This window comes from Elephas maximus, chromosome 11 (genome assembly GCF_024166365.1).
Source record: "Elephas maximus indicus isolate mEleMax1 chromosome 11, mEleMax1 primary haplotype, whole genome shotgun sequence".
NCBI classification, from domain to species: domain Eukaryota; kingdom Metazoa; phylum Chordata; class Mammalia; order Proboscidea; family Elephantidae; genus Elephas; species Elephas maximus.
In genome coordinates this window covers 57,346,662-57,368,821 of record NC_064829.1, presented here as the reverse complement: position 1 = coordinate 57,368,821, position 22,160 = coordinate 57,346,662, and the positions used below count along the sequence as shown (strand labels likewise).

General features: G+C 47.8%; 1 protein-coding gene across 5 annotated transcripts in view; it reads right to left on the bottom strand.

Moving 5' to 3' along the window:
- Window positions 1–22,160, bottom strand: part of CTIF (cap binding complex dependent translation initiation factor) — a 301,119-nt gene that overhangs the window by 99,631 nt on the left and 179,328 nt on the right. For 3 of the 5 annotated variants that reach the window (XM_049902306.1, XM_049902309.1, XM_049902307.1), the window contains 2 exons: window positions 7,028–7,520; window positions 3,512–3,811 (listed from right to left, as the gene is read on the bottom strand). In XM_049902306.1, coding sequence (XP_049758263.1) covers window positions 3,512–3,811; window positions 7,028–7,520 — 793 coding nt within the window. The remainder of the gene's footprint in view (window positions 1–3,511; window positions 3,812–7,027; window positions 7,521–22,160) is intronic. The other 2 variants (XM_049902308.1, XM_049902310.1) reach the window with 1 other exon arrangement.

Sequence of the window (22,160 nt, the reverse complement as noted above, 5' to 3'; positions counted from 1 at the left end):
GCAACTGTATAGGGTCCCTATGAGTTGGAATCGACTTGATGGCAACAGGTTTGGTTTTTTTTTTTTTTTTACAGGTATGCCTAGCGTACCTACTTTGGAATACAGACAAAAGCTGGAATGGCCTCCAAAATCCCTTCCTCCAATCCCATTATTTTATCGGCAAGGAAGTCACCAGAAGGGTGGAATGGCTTAGTCACCCAGCTAGAGAAAGGCAGGGCTAGAACCTGGGTCTCCTGAAGCCCAGGACCCTTCCTCCTCCATCACACCTTTATACCCTCAGCTTCCAGTTCCTGTTGTGGGGTGCCATTGAGTCTTCTGACTCATAGCGACCACATGTGACAGAGTAGAACTTCCCCATAGGGTGTCCTTGGCTGAATCTCTACAAAAGCAGATTGCCACGTCTTTTTCCCGTGTAGCCATTGGGTGGGTTCAAACCACCAACCTTTCTGTTAGCAGACAAGTGTTTACCCATTATGCCACCAGGGATCTTTCTAGCCTATGTCACTCATGATGTCCTTAAAGTCTGGCTGGCACAATTACTGAGCCACAGTACCGGGTAAGCAGGTCTCTGAGGACAAGGGGAGGCAGACTGTTGCAGGCTGGGGGCAGGGCCTGGTAAGAGCAAGAAAGGAGGAGGCTCACGTGGGGTCACTCATGCCCCTTCTCAAGATCCCTGACTCATCTCTAGCAATACAACACTGTAAGGCCCACTGCTCAGGGCTGGCGCTGAGTAGCCAAGGGCTTTCTCAGTGGGAGCTACAGAGGCAAAGCTCCAGTCCATGACAGCTGAATCAGTCCTAGAACCCCGGTTTCCCTACCCTGGTGTTTGCCAAACTGTGCCTCTCACCACACTAACTCCACAGATGTTATTAGCTGGTGAATGGCAAGAGGCCTTCCTGAGTTAACACAACCAGACAAGCTCCCTTCTTGCTGGGGCCTCTGGGAGCCTCTCCCATGCCAGTACACTTGGTGGCTGATTAAGCGGTGGGTTTAGGGCCATGGAACTCCCTTTGTGGCTGAGCATTCATCAGGACTGGCAGTGGGTGCTCTACTGGACACTTGTGGGCAAGGCCACCCTCACTACAGGTCAAGGGATGAAATGCTTGCTGAGTGGGCCCTGCTGCCAGTGGCCCCCCGCTGAGTGTATCTTCTTCACGACCTGGTGTGTCTCTGCCTCTGGCTCTGCCTAGTTAATTGGAGTCTGGCAACTATTGTCTAGATGTCTTGCTCCATTCTGGCCCTTCTCTGAAAAATGCAAAAGCCAAGGCCAAGGGTCGGTCCTGCCCCTGACGCCCCCAGGCTGGGTGGAACATGGCCAACGGGCCTCTCTGGCATCACCCTCCAGCTCTCCCAGGACATTCCGGCCCTCGGGCACATGCCCAATGTGCAAATCCCTCAGGTAATGTGGGAATTCATCACCAGGGGGGCGTGGGCAGTCCAGGAATGGGAACTTGATCAGGGCCTGAAAGCTGGAGAAGCACTGGGCTGGCCAGGAGAGGGCTCACATTGCAAGACGGAGGCTCACCCAGTGGAGGGGAGGGAGGGTGGGGACAGAGCCCCAGGCAGCGTGCAGGGGGCCACAGGCACTGCTCCTCAGAGCTTTCAGGAAAAGATGGCAAAGCATATGGCTGGGTGTTAATATCAGGGCAACCATAACCAAACGAAACCCATTGCCATCAAGTTGATTCTAACTTATGGTGACGCTGTCTGGTAGAGAACTGAGCTCCATAGGGTTTTCACGGCCGTAATCTTTACAGAACGGAATCCTGGTGGTGCAACAGTTGAGCTCCGGGCTGTTAACTGAAAGGCTGGCAGTTTGAATTCAACCAGCAGCTCTGTGAGAGAAAAGATCTGGACATCTGTTCCCATGAGGATTATAGCCTAGAAGACCCTACGGGCAGTTCTACTCTGTCACATGCAGTTGCTAGGAGCTGCAATTGACTTGACAGCACCTATCAAAAATAACAATCTTTATGGAAGCAGATTGCAGATAGCCCAGCCTTTCTTCCCCGGCACTGCTGGGTAGGTTCATACTGCCAACCTTTAGGTTAGCAGTTGAATGCAAACTGTTTCTGCCACCCAGGGGCTTCGAGTGACCATAGGCTCTGCTTTACTCGGGACAGTTCAGGTTCGTGCCTGTTGTCTAATAATAAACCAAAAACCCACTGCCGTTAAGTCAATTCTGACTCACCGTGACCCTATAGGACAGAGTAGAACTCTTCCGTAGGGTTTCCAAGGACCGGCTGGTGGATTCGAAATGCCAGCCTTTTGATTAGCTGTCGTAGCTCTTAACTACTGCACCACCAGAGCTCCTGTTTAATAATAGGCAATTATTATTATCCTTTCACTCTCAGAGGTGTCCTGCTTGAACAGTGAATTAGATGGTCGCCTAGTGAAGACAGGCCTGCAGATGGTCTCTTCCAGATCTGTATTCGACTTTCATGTCACAACTTCCAAGCCACCTCTTACTTTACCTTGACTAAGAACTCAACTTGTATCTCAACTAGTCTCTGAGGTAGAAAGCAGGCATAGAGAAGACTATTCCACAGCCAGGAGCCTCCAAGGACAGCCCAGAGGCCTGGTGTGGCTGCGGTGGCATGCCTCCCACCATCCCTTTCTGATGCCACCAGCTCTGAGGCCACCAGGTCACATGCTTCCACCCATGGCAGAGGAGCAGGCAGTGGCCCTGGGGCCCCACTTATGAAATGGAACATATTGGGTTCAGTGTAATGCACACGCCCACATCCACCACACACTCGAACTAACAAAATCATCGCTGGACACCAGTGTCAGCAGAGGAAGGAAAGAGAAGGAGGGGAATGAAGCTCTCTGGGTAGAAGGGATTTTGAGTGAGGAGGTACCAAAGAACAAGACCGTCTCAGATTTTCATGCTTTCCCTCTGCCCCGAAAGTGGTTTCAGGAAGAGTGGAGTACAGGCCAACAGACCATGCCTTTCCCACGCCCATACAGCTTTCCTCAAAACTGTTATGCTCAAAGTCATCTCAGCACCAGCTACAACAAACTACACGATCTCTAGCTACAACAAACTGTACAACCTCCAGCTACAACAAACTACACAACCTCCAGCTATAACAAACTACACAACCTCCAAGGTTTGGGGATCAGTCTGAGGTGAGGAGGAAAAGATAAGTCACACTGCAGCAAAGTTCACAGCGATCCCTGTCTGTTCTGAGGATGGAGAGGTCAAGGCACAGAGCTAACATCCAGAGGCAGCCTTCTTATCACGAAAATAGATAGTGGGAATGGCTGGTTAAAAACATAAAGCACCTATAAAATTATACTGGTCTGTTGTAACCATGGAGCACTCACACAAACACACACAAATCCAGCCCTCATCCCTTGTCCCTTGAGCGCCTTTTTATTTTCTATAATTAATTGGGCAAGGGTGGAACTTGGTAAAAGCTCAACTGTGGTCAGAATTTGCAGCCTTCTCTCTAGTAATAACCCACTGATGGGGAGGGGCTGGCGGCAGCTGTTGGTGTCTGATTACCTGAAGCATGTTGAGGAGCAGGCTCCGGAACTTGGTCCCCTCCACCATGAAGAGTGCCATCTTGTCACAGAGCTTGGCAGCAGTGAAGGCGAAGCTGCGGTCCGACACGGCCTTCTGGTAGATGGTCCGCACGATCTCCCCCAGCATCTCCTCGGAGTTGGTGGAGTTCTGGGCCTCTTCCATGAAGGTGGTGAGTTTGGCGTCCACGTCACTACTATTGTTCCTCATGCTGTTCAGGATCTCAATCAACTTGTCCATCTTGTTCTGCTGAGGGCTGGTTGTCTCCACGGTCACTTCATCCTGAGGTGTGGGAGACAAACCCAGCCACGCCTGAGTGAAGCCAAGGTTTCTGCAGAGGCGTGGCTCGGGACAGGGAGGGATGCCACACCCAGAACTGACCTAGTCCTGCCTGTCTCAAACCTGAAGTCTGATCCCTTTGGGTATGCTTATCTTCACCACGACCCTCATGTCCCTAAGGCTCTCTGCTGACCTTTTCTTGGCCCCATGACATCCTAGGAGTTCCTGGGTGGTATAAACAGTTAACACACTGGGCTGCTAACAGAAAGGCTGGAGGCTCGAGTCTTCTCAGAGGCTCCTCAGAAGAAAGGCCTGATGATTTACTTCTGAAAAACCAGCTGTTGAAAACCCTATGGTGCACAGCTCTACACTGACTATACGGGGTTGTCAAGAGTTGAACTGACTTGATGGCAGATGGTACTGGTAATGACATCCTGGGGTGATGCTTCTTGTGAGTTCTAGCTCTTACCCAGGATTCTCATATACATTGGCTTTTTTTGTTTCCATTTGTCTATCAGATGTCTTAATCTAGAAATGATTTAATGGGGCCTATAAAAGATGAAATAGGATAACAAATTAGGAATTGGGCCAAAGGAAAGAGAGGGCAGGAAGACTAGGTCAGGAAGGAGGGTGGTACCCAAAAGGCCTGCTCTGTTGGTGAGAGGTGGCCCATGGGGGGCCCCCTGTCCTCCAGACCCCTCAGCTCCTGTAGCCCATGGGTGTTGTGTTCTCTGAGTCTAGGTTCCACATGCACACAGCACTGGCTTTGAGTCTAACGGAGACTGTGCCTGCCTGCTATATCCGAATACCGTACCTGGATACCAAGGAATCCCCCAATGTGCCACTAAAACAATTGGCACTCCTAGGAGGGAAATTTCAGACAAAAAAATCCTATACCGTTATGAAGTTTCACAGCAACTGGAACCAGACCAGGGCCCAGAGAAAGAACAAAACTGGCATTTGACGGTCTCAAAAGTATTTACTCAAACACAGTAAATTGGTGGCCAAGAATATAATCAAGCTTAACTGCTAGGGTGTGAGATCAGGGTGGGAAAGGCAGGATCAGGGCGATGAAATAAGATCCTGAGTTTGCCTTGAGTTCTCAACAATGGGGGCACTGGGCGGGGAGGCAGCAGACCTCGCTGCCTTGCTGCAAGGCTCTAGACCTCGCTCTCTGCCTCTTGCCCTCTGGCTTTGGGCAAGTGGTTTCACGTCCCTAGTAACTCAAAGAGGATAGACTAGAAGACTGATAGGATTCTCTGAGTCCAACTAGTTTTCAGTGGAGTTCCAAGAACAACTGGTGATTCAGTTGAAAACTGAATCTTAAGTAAAGATTAAGATTAAACCTCGGATGTCCTACTCCTTCTCCCCAACCCCCTCAAACCCATCACCCTTTCTGAGAAAGGCTAGTCTAAGTCCCTGAGTTGGGTTGACTAGATACAACTCTTTACCCCATGGACATATAACACTTTACTTGTTTCTTTACCTGTTTCTTTCTTGAAAAGGGGAATGGAAGTGCTACTGACCTTGAAGAAAACCCTGTTTTGGATGGGGCTGGTGGTTTGTCTGTCCCCAGGGCTCACCCTTTGTGGGGTGGGGAGCCAGCAGAGTGGAGAGGGATCCAGCCTCAGCCTAAGCCCATGTTCTCCTGGTCCATGAGTCCAGGAGGCCTCACCTGAGGGGAGTGCTTGAAACTGATGTGTGGGTGCTACCATCTACCTTCTCTGTTCCACCTCCAACCCTGCTCTGACCTTTTGTTTAATAGTGGGTTCCAGGGCAGGAACAATGGCCTGTATATAAAATAATGACTACCCACGAGGATCTTTACATACATTATTCTCATTCAGTCTTCACAGTATCTCTTCAAGATAGGTAGTATTACACCCACTTTACAGATGAGTAAACTGGGGCTCAGAAAGGTTAGGTGACTTGCCCAAGGTTACCCAGCCAGTTTCCACTCCATGGTTGAGTGAGATTTCCTTGAAGCCCACATAGCTGCTTGGCCCACGGGGCACAGGGGGCACCCTTCAGGTACAAACATGTCCTGGGGACCAGGAATGTGGAGGACACTAGGAGCATCATTTCAGCTTCAAGAACTGACCTGGGAAGAGCTCTGACCTATCTCATTCTGCCTCAGCGTGAACCTTGGCCTGGCCTCCAGGGTGAAAGTTTGAGAAGGACGAGGGAAGGATGGGGGGGCAGGGGGCAGGTAGGGGAAGACCCAGAACACCGAGCTCTATGTTAAGTCCCAGAACCAAAACAGCTGGCTCTGCCCGCTGTGTGGAAAGGGCTGCGGGCAAGCCTGCCTTTCTCCAAGGTAACCGTACCTGTACCCTTGGTGGCAAGAGGTGGGCTAGGGGGATGCTAGGCTGAGCACCACGGACTATGCTGGAAATGACAATTTCTCACCTTTTTGGGAGGCGAGGGGCAACTCCTCCTGAGGAAGGGACATTGCCTCTAAAGTTGTGAGCCAGGATCCAGAGACCAGGGCCAGGATGAGTGTGAGGAAATAAGGTTCCTGGGGAGGCGCTCACTGTCGACTTATGCACGGGCAGGGTTACACTTGCAGGATGCTGAGAGGGAGCAAGTGCCTCCTTAAAGTTTGTGCCCTAGACCCCTCACTTGTAGCTGGACGCACTGGGAAATGTGGCCCAGGGATGAGGGAGGGAAGGGCAAGGCTAAGGCAGGCTGTTTCCCCTCTGCCCAACTTACCTGTGCTCCCATCTGGCGGGGCCTAGAGCCAGGAAGGTTCTTACCTCAGGGAGAGGCGTCAGCCCTTATTTCATAAACTCAGTGTTTTACCTAAATGCCCCTGAGCACTTCCAGGGCAGAGTCTGACCCAAGCAAAGGTTCACAGGGGAGAACGAGCCTTCTCTGCACCCCTTCCATCAACCCTTAAACATGGTACCCCTTTCTTTTCTCCCTTCTCAGGTGCCAAGTGCCTGCCCTGGGCTTCTTGGGGAACCAGGAGGTGAGGAGCCATTATCAAGGGGCCAGAATGTGCTGGAGGGGTCATGCACATTCTGGCCCTTGGCCAGCCCTCTGGCGCCCCAGGGGTACATAAGATTGAGGGGTCCACACAGCCCCCCAGCCCTCTGCTTCCTTGCACACAGCTTACCAGGCCCTCAAACCCTCAAGGCCCCACCCGAGCCCACCTATCAAAGTGCCTACCTCTCGGCTGTCCTCCCCGGTGCAAGAGAAAAACTGAAATTTAATTACCGGTACCTTTTCCTTTAGCCTTCGCCGCAGCCTATCTTTGGAAGACTGGAGCAGGGTGATTTTGGGCCGCTCCCCGATGCGCTCGGGAATAACACTGTCTTTACGCTTTGTCTCGGCCTCTGGCCCCCCTGGCTGCTGTGGGGGCAGCCGCTCGGGAGCCACCAGGGCCAGGGCCTCAGGGCTGCGGGGGGTCTCGAGGGCACCATGCCCTGTGTCCCCTGGGGCGTCCTCAAGTTTTGAGCCCTCGAAGGTCACAGTCTCTTTGGCATTGCGGTGGGCGCCTGCCTCCCCTTTGTCACCAGGCGGGTGCTTCATGTTACTGTGGTGCCAGCGCCGGTTCTGGCTGTAGCCATGGTGGGTGGGCCTCCCCGAGGGGTGGGGTGCCGAGCCCCCCTGGTAGGATTTCTGGTGGTCCCTGTTGTGTTTGGCACTGCCTGGCTGGTGGTCACCGTGCTGTTGGGGCTTGTTCCCTCCTGGAGGTCTCTGCTGCCGTCTGCAAAGCAAAGGGCAGAAACAGAGAGAGGTCAGGGGTCACGGACAGATGCTGGGGGGGCCAGAGTCCCTACACCCAAGCACAAAACAGGAATTCACTGATATGTTTGTTTATTCTTTCTTTCAACAAACACTTATTGAGCACCTACTGTGTGCCAAAAGAGCCCTGGTGGCACAATGATTAAGCGCTTGCCTGCTAACCAGAAGTTGGTGGCTCGAGTCCACCCAACGGCTCTGCTGGAGAAAGACCTGGCGATCTGCTTCTGTAGACTATAATTTAGGAAGCCCCATAGGGCAGTTCTATTCTGTCACATGAGAGTGTGAGTGGGAATCTACTCAATGGCACACAACCACAACAACAAACAACTCTGTGCCAGATTCTGCGATAGGAGCCTTGGGGATACAGCAGAGAGCAAGGCAGGCAGGCAGGAAAGATCCCATTATTGTGAGGAGTTAGGTCAATCCTTCACTTAGAATTTAAGCATTTTATTCACTTATTAAAATATGCATAAATACATGCATGGGAAACAAAATGAAAGAGATACAAGAGATAATGCAGCGAACTCTCCTGCCTCCGTTCCTAGCTGCTCCGGTTATGCCCTCTCGAAGCAATTATTACCATTCTGTGAATCTTCCAGACATTCTAGCAGGTTCAAGCAAAGATATATACACAGACTCGCCTCTCCTAACAATTACCCTGGTGATGACTTTTCGTCATAATGGCTCTTGAAAAGTTATATTACTTTTCAAAAACACTCTTTTTTTTTTGTACATTGACATTTTTCCCAGAAACCCACTAAATAAATATGCTATAAGAAATGATATTTCAACATTACGGTGTTAGGCAAAGACAGGCTCATCAATTTACTTGACATAACACTTTTTAAGCAGGAAACATCATACGGAACAAATTTGAGTTGTGCGTCAAGGGGCGAACCCCAGATGCTTTGATTTGTGGACCAAGCGAGGGAGCGGGAAGCGCTATACTTCGTGATCCTTCGGTCTGTTGTGTACAAGGGCTGCTTCCGCATCACTCAAAGCGCCCTCGTGCTTTAACCTTTACTTCACCCTCATAGTGTTGTCTGCGCCACGACTTAATGTGCAAGTGCAGTTGGAGTGCAGGATAACCAGGAGCGCCTCCAAAGTTTCTTCAGAGAGATGACTTTACCTTCTAAAGAATGAGCCCCCACGCCCTCCTCTACAATGCATCCCTTTGGCAGGTACAACAGACTTTCACTGCATATTGCATTTTGTGAACAAGCTGTATTTACTGGCTTTCAAATTGTTGTTTATTACTTACATAAATTTGGTTTCATTGTTCAATTAATATTTTTCATCTTTGGAAATGTCATGGTACCTTAGGTTGCAGTTAAACTCATAATTTTTCCCATTAAAATTAATAATTTTATTAATTTTTTTCATGGAAAAGCTTTCCCACTTAGTGGCAGTTATTATTTTTTAGTTGCCATCAAGTAAATTCTGACTCATGATGGCCCCGCGTGTGCCTAGCAGAGCTGCTCCATAGGGTTTTTAAGAGCTTTTAGAAGCAGACACCAGGCCTCTTGTTATGGATTGAATTGTGTCCCCCCAAAATGCATGTCAACCTGGCTAGGCCATGATTCCTAGTATAGTGTACCTGTCCTCCATTTTGTTATGTGATGTAACTTTCCTATGGGTTGTAAATCCTAGCCTCTATAATGTTAATGAGACAGGATTAGAGGCATGTATGTTAATGAGGCAGGACACAATCTACAGGATTAGGTTGTATATGAGTCAATCTCTTTTGCGATAGAAAAGAGAAAAGAGAGTAGAGAGGTGAGGGACCTCATTACTACCAAGCAAGCAGAGCCAGGAGCAGAGTGCGTCCTTTGGACTTGGGGTCCCTGTGCTGAGAAGCTCCTAGACTCAGGGGAAGATTGACGACAAGTACCTTTCCCCCAGGGCTGACAGACAGAAAGGCTTCCCTTGGAGCTGGTGCCCTGAGCTCGGATTTCTAGCCTCCTAATATAGGGTTGCTATGAGTCGGAATCGACTTGACAGCAATGGGAACCGGTATGGGTAAACTATTAGAGAATAAACTTCTGTTTGTTAAAATCATCCACTTGTGGTATTTCTATTACGGCAGCACCAGGTAACTAAAACACCTGTCTTCCGAGGTGCCTCTGGGTGAGTTCAAATGACCAATCATTCAGCTAATAGTCAAGTGCTTAACTGTTTGCCCACCCAGGGACCCAAATAATATCTTTTTTTTCATTGAAAATCTTTCCACTTAGTGGCATAGTTTTCAGAAATGAATTAAAGTTGCTAAGTAAGTCTTTTTGTTTCCACAGAAATGGTAACATATAACACTTATCACATTGTATAGTAGGAGTAGAAATACGACAATGTGTTTTAAAAGCCTCTAAAACATGAGAACCATTTGATGTAGCAATTTTACTGGTGGCAATTTATCCAAAGGAAATAATCAAGGATGTGCACAAAGATGTTCATCACAGCAGTGTTTATAACACTGGAAAACTGAGTGCAGAGTAATTAGGGACATGGTGATGGGAGAAAACACAAGTTATAATATGTGGAGAATGGTGTCATTTTCTAAGACAAGTATTTAAATGCATAGAAATATCTGGAAGGATGTAGACCCAAATGTTAACAGTGGCTATCTCTGGATGATGGGATGAGGGCTGTCATTCTCTTATTTGTATTTGTGATTTCTAAGTGGAAGAGTACTTTTAAAAATAAACTTTTTATTTTGAGATCATTATAGATTTGCACACAGTTGTAAGAAATAATATAGAGAAATTCTTTGTATTCTTTACCCAATTCTCCTTCGTAATAATGCCTCACAACTCTATGAGCTGGAATCAACTTGATGGCAATGGGTTTACATCTTACAAAACTATAGTACAATGTAATAGCCCAGATACTAACAATGATACAGTCAAAATACAGAACATTTCTATCACGATATCTCTTACGCGGCCCTTTCGTACCCACATCCACTTCTCTCCCCCCTCCCCCCTCCACACTGTTGTTAAGCCCATCCATTAATTTTTTCATTTCAGTGATTATACTTTTCAGTTCTAAAGTTTCCAATTGATTCTTCTTCATATCTTCTATTTCTTTGCTGAGATCTATTTTTTCACTTGTTTCAAGCATGATCCTAATTGCTCTTAGAAGAATTTTTATGATGGCTGCTTTAAAATCACTGTCAGATAATACTAACAACTCTGCCATCTCCGTGTTGACATCTATTGATTGTCTTTTTTCTTTCAGTTTGAGATACCCCTGATTTTTTAAATAGATGCTATCTCTCTCTCTAACTGTGGTTGAAAATATACACAAAAAACATTTGCCAATTCAGTAAGTTCTACACGGATAATTCAGTGACACTGCTTACATTCTTCATGTTGTACAACCCTTATCACTATCCTTTTCCAAATTATTCCACCACTACTGACAAAAACTCAATGCCCCCTAAGCAGAAACTTCCCCTTTCCCCCACCGCTAACTACTAATAATCTTTGGTTTTTATATATTTGCTTATTTCATATAGTGAGAACATATAGTATTTGTCCTTTTGCAACTGATCTCGCTCAGCATGTTTTCAAGGTTCATCTATGTTGTGACCTGCATCAGGACTCCATTTCTCTTTATGGCTGAATAATACTCCATTGTATGTCTATTCCACATTGTGTTTATCCATTCATCTGTTGATGGACATTTCCGTTGTTTCCACATTTGAGCTATTGTGAAAAGTGCTGCAGTGAACACTGGTACACAGGTTTTGGTTTGTGTTCCTGCTTACACTTTTTCTGGGTATATACCTAGGATTGAGTGAGATGCCCCTGATTTTTGGTATGACAACAGATTTGGGTATTACAGAAATTTGGGGTATTATGTTATGAGACTTCGGACTTAACAAACAATTCTGTTTCAGCTGGCTTCCTCCAACCTGTTTCGGCAGTGGAAAAGGGGGTGCTGCCTCACTACTCCCAGGTAGAAGATAGAAGTTCTACACTGGGACTTGTCTGATACCTGAGGGGGGTTCCTCATTAATTCTGGGCAGGGATGGGAGTTCCAACTCCCCAACTCAGCAGCTCTAACACCACCCTGGCAGGGATGTTGGGGTGTCTCATTACAGCTGGCAAGAGTAGAAATCCAGGCTCTTCACTTGGCCTTTGCTGGCGTGGGTGGGGGTGGGGCCACAGTTTTTTCTGTGGTATTTGGCTGGAGTATAGCAGTTATTGTCTAAAAATTTTCTGTTGGCTAGGCCACCCCTTTCCTGGTCCTTTGACTAGAGAGAGCAGGCTTTTGTTGGGGCTTTTTTGTCTGTGCTTGTTGGCCTTTCAGGGTTGCCGGCTTCTTCACCTGCAAGTCTGAGACATGTGAGGTTAACCCACCACCATGTTGTTCTTCAAGTCCTGTGGTCCTAAGCCCATCAGCCTTATTCTCCCCACCTATCAGAATCTTCTTATGTTTGTTTTACATATAATGTTCAGGGTTTTGAGTGGTCTGCATTTTTTAATGATTGAAGAGTCATTATAAAAATATCTACAAAAGCCTGGAACAATGAGCTGGTTCCTGTTGATTAGGTCCTCTGTGGGCCATCTTTAAGGTCTGCATGGGATTTTTCACCCTTGTTGTCCTGGCTCAGTCTCGTTGGGTTCAGATGTACATTCCTGGTGCAGGAGCACTGTCCTGATACCTGGGTGCAGCCCCACCAACCCAAAACATCTCTGGCATGCCTGAACAACGCAGTTTCACTCATTAAAGGTCTTGTTCTAAAAACAAGGATTGCCGATGGGCCTGATGCTTTAAGTTCCGGGAAAGATGGGCAGTTTGCACTGACACCTGAGCAGGGATCCTCAGCGTCTGTGGGCACCCATAGAGAGTGGGGCCCCACTGGCAATGTGGGGCCACTGAGTCAGGGCCCTCCCAAAGGCTCTACCATCAACTGGCCTTCAGATTGCTCAGACCTAATCCCAGATGCCTAAGACTCAGGTCAGCTCAGAAGCTTGCAGCCCACATTCTGAGGAGCATAAATTGACCCACACTGGGGGAGCATGGAAGAAATGCCATCGCCCACCAACAGCTCCCAGCCACGGGCCTGTGACTTTTTTTTTGTAGTCGCTATTTCAGCAAACACACAAACACACACACCCACACAAACAAACTAGTTGCTGTAATTCTGATTCATGGTGACCCCATGTGTTTCAGAGTAGAACTGTGCTCCATAGGGTCTTCAATGGCTATGGTCTTTCAGAAGTAGATCGCCAGACCTTTCTTCCGAGGTGCCTCTGGCTAGATTCAAACTGTCACCCTCTTGGTTGCTTGTTGAGTGCTTAACTGTTTGTACCACCTACAGACTCTATCTATATATAAAGATCATTCAAAATATATATCTATATATAAATATAGATATTAATGTTGTTATGTCATCGAGTCAATTCTGACACATAATGACCCTATAGGACAGAGTAGAACTGACGCATAGGGTTTCCTAGGCCATAATCCTCATGGAAGCCTATCACCAGGTCTTTCTCCCACAGAGCCGCTGGGTGGGTGCAAACCACCAACATTTTGGTTAGCAGCCAAGTGCTTAACCATTGCACCACTAGAGCTCCATATATACATATATATATATACACATACACACATGTGGTGTGTGTATATACATATTGTTGTTGTTGTTAGGTGCCATTGAGTTGGTTCTGACTCACAGCAAACCTATGTACAACAGAATGAAACACTACCTTGTCCTGCGCCATCCTCACAATCGTTCTGTTTGAGCCTATTATTGCAGGCACCGTGTCAACCATTCTTATCAAGAGTCTTCCTCTTTTTCACCGACCTTCTACTTTACCAAGCATGATGTCCTTCTCAGGGACTAGTCCCTCCTGATAACATGTCCAAAGTACACGAGACAAACTCTTGCCATCCTCGCTTCCAAGGAACACTCAGGCTGTACTTTTAAGACAGACTTGTTTGCTCTTCTGACGATCCATGGTATGTTCGATATATTTCACCAACACCGTAATTCAAAGGCATCAATTCTTCTTCAGTCTTCCTTATTCATTGTCTAGCTTTGGCATGCGAGGTGATTGAAAATACTATGACTTGGGTCTGGAGTACCTTAGTCCTCAAAGTGACATCTTTGCTTTTTAACATTTTAAAGAGATTTTTTACAGCAGATTTGCCAATGCAATGTCTTTTGATTTCCTTACTGCTGTTTCCATAGGTGTTGATTGTGGATCTAAGTAAAATGAAATCCTTAACAATGTCAATCTTTTCTCCGTTTATCATGATGTCACTATATATATACACACATTTATGTATAACCAAAAAACCAAACCCACTGCTGTCGAGTCGATTTCGACTCATAGCGACCCTATATATAAGCTTCTAAATCAGTCTTTTAAACATTTTTATTGTAGTAAAATATATATAACAAAACATTCGCCTGTTCAACCATTTTTACACATACAATTCCGTGACATTAATTACATTCACCGTGTTATTAAACCATCACTGCTATCCATTTCCAAATTTTTTCCATCTCCCTGACCAGAAACTCAGTACATGCCTGTGACTTTTTGTGAGTTCTCCCTACTTTTATTTTTCAGTTGCTTTCTACTAATTAGCCTTTCTCCTTCAACTCTCTTTGTTCTCTGAGTGTGAGTTATTTTTAAGCCCGCAGAAGAACCTTGGAAATTCCCTGGCAGATAATGCGCGATTCTCACAACTTTTGTCATCCTTATTTAGAATTTTTGTGGGGCCTGGAGCTCTGGTTCAAGGAATGCCCCCAAAGGATGGTTGAGCAAGCCCTTCCCAGCATCTGTCTCTAAATGGTCTGGCTTCCCTCTTGTTACATCAGGGATTTCCCTCTTTTTGCCCGCCTACCCTCCACCACCACACCCCTCCACCCAAAAAAAAAAACTTCTCTCTACCTGGAAGAGAAAGGAGTTCATTTCTACATGGCTGGTGGGGGGGTTCGTGGCTTCAAAGCGAAATCAGCCAGGTCTTGTAGAGCTTCTGCTGTTCGGTCCTATGAAGCTGAACTAGAAATTTTGGGGGGCCTGGAATCCCACATCCTCTCTGGTTTGAACCCTCCAGCTAGCCCTGTCTACGCAGCAGTGACTGAGAATGCCCCAGCCTTCTCAGCACTAGGGGATTTTTCTTGGGCTCACTCTTGCTGGGGGAAGCTCCTTTGCCCAGTCACTCAACAAGCACAAATAGAGGAACGTCTATGGGCAGAAGATGACCAGGGAGCCCACCCTCAAGCGTTCCTTCCTAAGTAGGCAGGCGAGGCTGATGCACTCAATAGAACGAAGGCTTGATATGGGGCTGAATTGTGGATGGGATTGGTTGGGTAGGCCTGTGAGGGCAGGAAAGAGTACAGACACCACTGGGGGCAAGGGGTACTGACCCTCTCTCTTTACTCCCCCTCTTCCTCCTGCCTGCTCAAGGCCCTGCTTAGTTTTCAGTACAAGTGATCGCTGGGACTGGCCTCTGTGTGCAGGCAGGCCAAGAATCTTTCTTCCCATTTTACAGATAAGCCAACCGAGACTCAGTGAGATGAAGCCCCACAGCAGAAGGCCTTTTAAGGGCTCCCGGGAGTATGCCAAGCCTGCCAGCTAATCACAGCATCCACTGACCACCTCCTGTTGGTCTCCCATTTGCCCTCAGACTTAGGAGAGAAGGGCTGAAGGACGGCTGGGACCTGCAATGGTGATGGCCACGTGAGAACCCACACCCCTGGCCTGTGAACTAGCTGAGAGGGCCCTAACCGCTGGAACAGGCTGGGAGCTGGGCCTTGCTCCCCAACAATGGAGAGCCAGGTTTCCCTCTTCTGGCCATTCACAAATACTTGCCAGCGGTCTCTGGTGGGGCTGCCAAAACCAGCTCCTCTCTCCTCTGTGTTTGCTGGCGCTAGGTTTCATCGATACCTTCCTTCAGGGGCCAGCTGGCTGCTCACCACAAAACCTGTGGGTTTAGGTTTGGCTGGGCTGGAGATGAACCGCCTTTGCTCTCAGTGGCCAGGCCAGGAAGCTGCATTTTGTCTCAGATACACAGATACGGACAGCCAGGTTTCAGAGACCAACTAGACACAAAGTTCTGCAACCATACAACCAAAAAGAGCAACAATCCACCTCCCGGCCTGTTTGTTAGCGCTCTAATCTCCTCTCTGGGGAAGTTTTCTCTCAGGGGAATGGCTTAGGAGATAAGATTAAGATTCCATTTGTGCTACTGGCAACACCTGCTGTTAGGGAAATAATGCTTTTTTTTTTTGAGAATGAAAATTGTCAGTTTTATGCTTTTCCCATCACTCATTTACTCTTTCTTTCTTTGGGTTCTGAAATCAGATGTCTTGTTTCACTCTAAGACTGTTCTCTTTTATTAAAAAAAAAAAAAAAAAGAGTTCTCAGACTGCCACAGCTGCATTTTGGGAGGTGGGTGTGGGGAGAATAACTTCAGATTTTGTTCTAGAAAATGGTTTTAACAGCGGTCCAACTGCAGACAAATGTCTCCCTGTTCGTTTTTTATTTCATAATCATTCCAAACTAGATATTCTGAGGGCCACTGACTTATTATGGTTCTCTCGATGTCGGACACTTTACCACATAATTTGTAGGTCTGCTTAAAAATTTCTGAAAGCAAAATTCCTAGGGCAAGTGGCTTTAAAACTATGCCTGGGCTCATATTTCTTGTCTTCAGGAAAAGTGATGACTGCTTATTCCTAGCTGAGATGCCCCATTCCTGCCCACCCACACCCCCTGCTTGGGGCTTCACCACCTTGCCCAGCCACCACCAAACAGCAGGAGCTGAAGTGAGACCAAAGCACAGGTCCAAGGGGCTTCTCTGCAGCTCAGGGGCTGCCTAGCTTAGCGTCTGCATGTGGGTCCAGAAACAAAGGTTACCACAGGCCTGCGGCAGTTTGCAGAGTGACTGGGAGACATAACAAGGAGAAAGGCATGGGAGAATTTCCCCCTCTTCAGGGAACCAACCAAGAAAAAAAGTGACACTGGCTTAACACACTGAAAAGGATTGTAAGGGCCTGTGATAACCGAGCACCTACTGTGCACTTGGGAGTCCCTGAGTGGTACGAATAGTTAACGTGCTCAGCTGCTAACTGAAAAGTCAGTGGTTTGAGTCCACCCAGAAATGCCTCAGAAGAAAGACCTGGCAATCGACTTCTGAGAACTCAGCCACTGAAAACCCTATTGAGCACAGTTCTACTCTTAAACACGTGGGCTCGCCATAAGTTGGAGTCGACTTAGTGGCAACTGGTTCCTATGTGCTCTGGGCTGGACTCAGTCATTGTAGTGTACCGAGTCTGTCCCTCAGGATGGCTCTCACCACGTCTGTCTGTGAGACAGCAGCCCACTTCGAGCCTGGCTCGGCCCCTCACTGGCTGTGTGGCTCTGGGTGACTTCACCTCTCTGTCTCTGTTTCCAGCAGTGTCAGTCCCCACTGCAGGGGCAGCTCTGAGGATTACATGAATGAAAGCTTGGTGGTTCTACAGATGAGAAAACCAAGATTCAGAGAGGTAGTATTACTTCCCTAGGGTAACCCAGCTAGTTACAATCTGCATCTGAACTTGGGTATGTTTCTGCTTTAACACACTGTCTAAAATGTTGTATGGCTGGATTGAACAATTGCTCATCTGAGATCTTGGTACTCTTTGGAGACCTCGGGGGCATCACAACAAACACATGGGCAGCTGAATTACCCTGCAAGTGCCAAGCTCATTATCACCATCATCACAACTGTAACATCACCACCAGTACCAGCAAGCTTCCGGAGCACTTCCTGTGTGCCAGGCCCATTCCCTTTTTCAGGTCCTCATAACCACCCCCCCAGGAGAGGGCTAGCAGGCATCCAGGACCCTCCTGCTGCCTCAGGTGGTTAGCCAAGTTTCAGACTCCCCTGCTCCAATCAATTATGCTGCTCTCCTTCTTTTTTTTTTTTTTTATTTAGAGTATTTTATTTTGTTATATTTTCCATTCTTTGAAAAAAATTTTTTTTATTTTGTTGCTGTTGTTGAGAATACATGCAGTAAAACACACACCAATTTAACACGATTCAGTGACATTGATTACATTCTTCAAGTTGAGTGATCATTTTCACCCTCCTTTTCTGAGTTGTTCCGCCCTCAATAACATAAACTCACTGCCCCCTCAGGTTTCTATCTAACCTTTCAAGTTGCTGTTGTCAGTATGATCCCATACTGATAATTCTTAAATGAGCATAATGCTCAAGGCTGACATGTTTTACTAGTTTTAATATACTGCTCTGTTTCCGAGGAGAGTTGGGCAGGAAATCATTCAAGACTAAGGCCTCTGCCCGACAAGGCAATAATGCAGGTAAGAAGTACGGTATTTCACTCCTCGGACTGAAAGCTTTACAAACCAGATGTCTGCCTAGTCAAAGGCATGCTTTGAGATGGAAATCAGAGAGTCAACAGGTACCTCTGCACCCTCCATGCAGGGAAAAGAATTTTCTCACCAACTACAGAGTGAATGAATGGATGAATAAATGAATGAGCCACTGAATAAACAGAGAAAAGGCTGGTTCGTTTGTCTTTCATTCGTTAAGCATGTTCTGTGAATCTGCTCTCCCTGGAGGTTAACCAGAGAAGTCACTGGATTTGCCTAAGGCCACACAGCTCCTGGCACACTCACAGGAAGTTGTTCAGCTGTCTCAAGGAGTGTCTTGGCACCTTCCCTAATCCCATTGGGCTTTAAGGCCCAGCTCTGCCCAGGGCGGCCCCCAGAGTCCTACTCAGCTCACAGGGCCCCCTCTCCAGGTTCGGATCGCAGTCTGAACCACCCTATATCATGCCCATGTCTCTGCTACCCAGACTGTCTTGAGAGTTCCACTTGTCTGCCCTCAAAAGCATCCACTTCCTTCAGATGGGGCATACCCTTCTCTAAATCTCCCTTGGGGTCTGGTGTGGGGCTGGGCAATCACGCATGCTACAAGTGCTGCCTGAGCCCCTCAATGAGCCAGGGACTGTGCCAGGCCCTGTAGACACGTGAAGGCTCCAACAGACAGAGCTGCTGCCCTCACAGAGCTTAGGATCCATTTGGAGAGACAGACACAAATACCGTAATTACAGAAACAGCTGTCTAGTACAACCAGGGACAGGACTTACGAAGGAAAGAAAGGGGAGGGTAGCCCGGGGCTTCTGCTCTGGTCTGAGAGGCCTAGAGGCAAGACTGGCTGCATGGTATCAGGCCCAGTGCAAAATGAAAATGCGGGGCCCCTTGTGCAAAAATGGTAAGAATTGGAAGACAGAAACAGCAGAGTATTAAACCAAGCATGGGTCCTTCTGAGCATGGGCCCTGGGCGCCTGCACAGCTGCATACCCATGAAGCTGGCCCTGCCTGGAGGCTGCCCCGAGGTGATGCAGGGGAACTGAGCTCACAAGGACGTGGAGTAGTAGTTTTGAAAACAGCTAATATTTAATAGTAAGAAGGCACTTACAATGTGCCAGGCATGGCTTTCATTTCACCCTAAGAGGAGGTACTATTGTAAACCTCAGTTTACAGAGAGGTCAGCAAGGCGCAGGAAGGGTAAGTAACTTCCCTGAGGTTTGAACTTAGGCAATTTAGCCTGAGGGTGTGTGTCCTCGACCACCATGCTCTCCTACATCAAGGATTTGAGGTCTGTTCCAAGGTTCTGAAGGCCTGGGGCAGCCCACACATTGCTGCTGAGCCACTGAAACCCAAATCAAGGGAGCCCAGGATTCGGCCAAAGGTCAGTGGGGGAGGGGTCATGTGCTGCCCTTGTGGCAGTGCAGCTTGGCTGAATGTGTGGTGGGAAACACAAGGACCGAAGGCTTAGCTGGAGTCCCCTGGGAGCAGGGGAGCTGAGGTCTGTGGGAGGGGAGTGCCTGGGAGGGCTCTGGACGGAAGCTTTGGGTCGAGGTTTGGAAATCTGGTCTTCCAGGCTTGGCTCCACTATGTCTGGGGAAAACCACAGAAGCCACGTGTGGCCCTTGGGTTTCCATCTGTGCCGGGAACAATCCTCTCCTTACCACAGTCTGCCGTTTCCTGTGGCTCAAGCTTGTTGGGCAGGGCTTTGGGGTAGGGAGAGTGGAATCTTCAGGGTGGCTCCCCTGGGGCAGGGAAGGAGGAGCTGCAGGAGCCTATCACCTTCCTCTATCCTGGGGTAGCACAGAGGCCATAGGAAATGGCTTTCTTTGGGACATTAGTAGGGGATGTGAGCCTTGCTCAACCACTGAGGCATTTTGAGGCCCTCCCCTCAGCCCCACTGGAAATCAAGGCTCTCAGCCCAGCTTCCCAGCACCAATTCACTGAGTGACTTTGGCAAATCCCCAACTACCCATGCCTCAGCATTCCTACCTGCAAAATGGGCATACCAATCCCACTCAAGGCACTTCATGAGATGGGTTCCCACCATTTCTCTAATTCCTGCCTGCATCACAAGGTTGGCCTGAGGTTACAATGAAAAAAAGCTGGGAAAGCCTTTGGGGAACAAAGGTAAATTGTAAATACGAGGTAGTATTTTTGTTCCAGGGTGAATCAGGCATTCCAAGAATTCTCAGCCTCAAACATCCAGAGGCAGCGTGATGTCATGGGAAGAGCGTGTAGCTGCTCTGGGGAGCTGTCAGGTTGTAAGGAGAACCGCCCTTCTGCTCGGCCCAGCCAAGCCCTGCAGCTCTGAGGTCTGGCTTGTAGACCCTCACTGCAGCCTGCTGGTGGGTCGGAGCATCCCTTGAGTGATGTGCCCACCCTGGAGGCTCACTGCAGAGGCTGGCAGAGACCTGTCATGGTTGCAGGTAAGTCTCAGATGGGATGCTCCCTTTTCTGGCTCTTAGTATCTGTGGCTAAACTGGCTGAGTCACGAAAATCAACCAGGAAGCAAAATCTGGCTATGCCACCTTCTGGAGCCTCAAGATTTGGCCAGCTCCTACCTACTCTTCCTAAAGAACAGAGGAGGCCCATCTGTGGGTGTGAACTTGGCCTTCTTGCACAGCCCCTCACTGCGTGGAACACAGAAGGGGCCCAATAAAAACTCCCAGGGTACTACTGTTGTAGTTCAAAGTATAGACTTCAGAACCAGATTCCCAGAGTTTAAATCTTGGCTCTGTACTTCTAGTTGTGCAACCTTGGGCAAGTCCCCTAACCTCTCTGGGCCTTAGTGTCTTCATCTGTAAAACGTACCTAGCTCATAGGGTTGTTGTGAGTTTTAAAGGAGTTGATGCATGTAAGTACTATATTAGTGTTTGCCTGTAATAATATTATGCTGTGGGTTTTCTAAGTAATACAGCAGGAATCTTCCAGATATGCAGAGGATGTGGTGAGCAGTAGCACATCCCTAGCACAGGTGGGAAAACTTAGGCTGTGGGGAGAACAATGGTTGCTTCAAGCGATAGGAGTCCAGGAAGAAACATCCAGAAGCTCAGTTTCTGGCTTCCTTTCTAACTCTGGTCCTAAGGGTGATCTGAGTTGGATTCCTGGCCAATGTACCTCATGCATAGCCACCATCTGTCTATCAGTGGAGGCTTGCCTGTTGCTATGATGCTGAACAAGTTTCAGTGAAGTTTCCCGACTAAGATGAACTAGAAAGAAAGGCCTGGCGGACTACTTCTGAAAATCAACCAATGGAAATGCTATCGATCAAAATGGTCCAACCCCTTTGTGCACAGACTCACCGTGAATTGGGGGCCAACTTGAGAGCAGCTAACAACAACAACCCACTGGGGAGCTTACTGGGGCAAGGAGAACAGGTGTTAGAGGCTCAGCACTGGCTGGCAAGCTGGCCACCCATAGCTCCCTCCTTAACTGCAGTTTATTCATTAAAAACTACATTTGCTCCAATGAAAAAATGTAAAAGAAATGACAGTGTTAGAATATTGCCTCTCGGGCTGGCTTGTCTCCTGAAATCAGGGTAGAACCATGTGCCACCAGCAGAGTCTTACTTTGCCATCCTAAAACCAGTCAGTTGGTTTATCAAACACTTGCGTCCCTATTCCACATAGAGGGCTGAGGTGGATACAAAGCATATAACATATGGTTCCTGCACTCAAGGATCTTAAAATCTGGTGACAGGAGTGCTATGTTCACTGAAAAAATATGAACAACAATGCTATGTATTCAATTGTGTCCTCCCCAAATACATATTGGAATCCTAACACTCTATACCTGTGGATGTAATCCTGTTTGGACAGACTTCTCCTCGTTATGTTAATTAGCACATACCTGAGTAGGATGGGCTCTAAATTTAATCATTTCTGAGTTACAGAAAGAGTAGATTAGACATACAGACAGGAGAACACATGGGGCAGGGTAGGGGGGACAGATGCCATTTGAGGATCGTCTATAAGCTAAGGGATGAAGGAACTCCTGGGCTACCAATAAGGAAGGAACTGACATGGCGGAGACCCTGATTTGGACTTTTAGCCTCCAGAAGTGTAAGAAAATAAATTTCTGTTCTTTAAAGCCACCCACTTGTGATATTTGTGTTACAGCAGCACTAGGTAACTAAGATAAATAGCAAGAGGCAAGACATGGTATCTGATGAGTTCTGAGGGTAGGGGCCAGGAATGCTTCCTGGAGGAGGTGGGGTAGATGGAAGGACCTGAAGAATAGGAAGTAAAACTCTAGAGACAGAG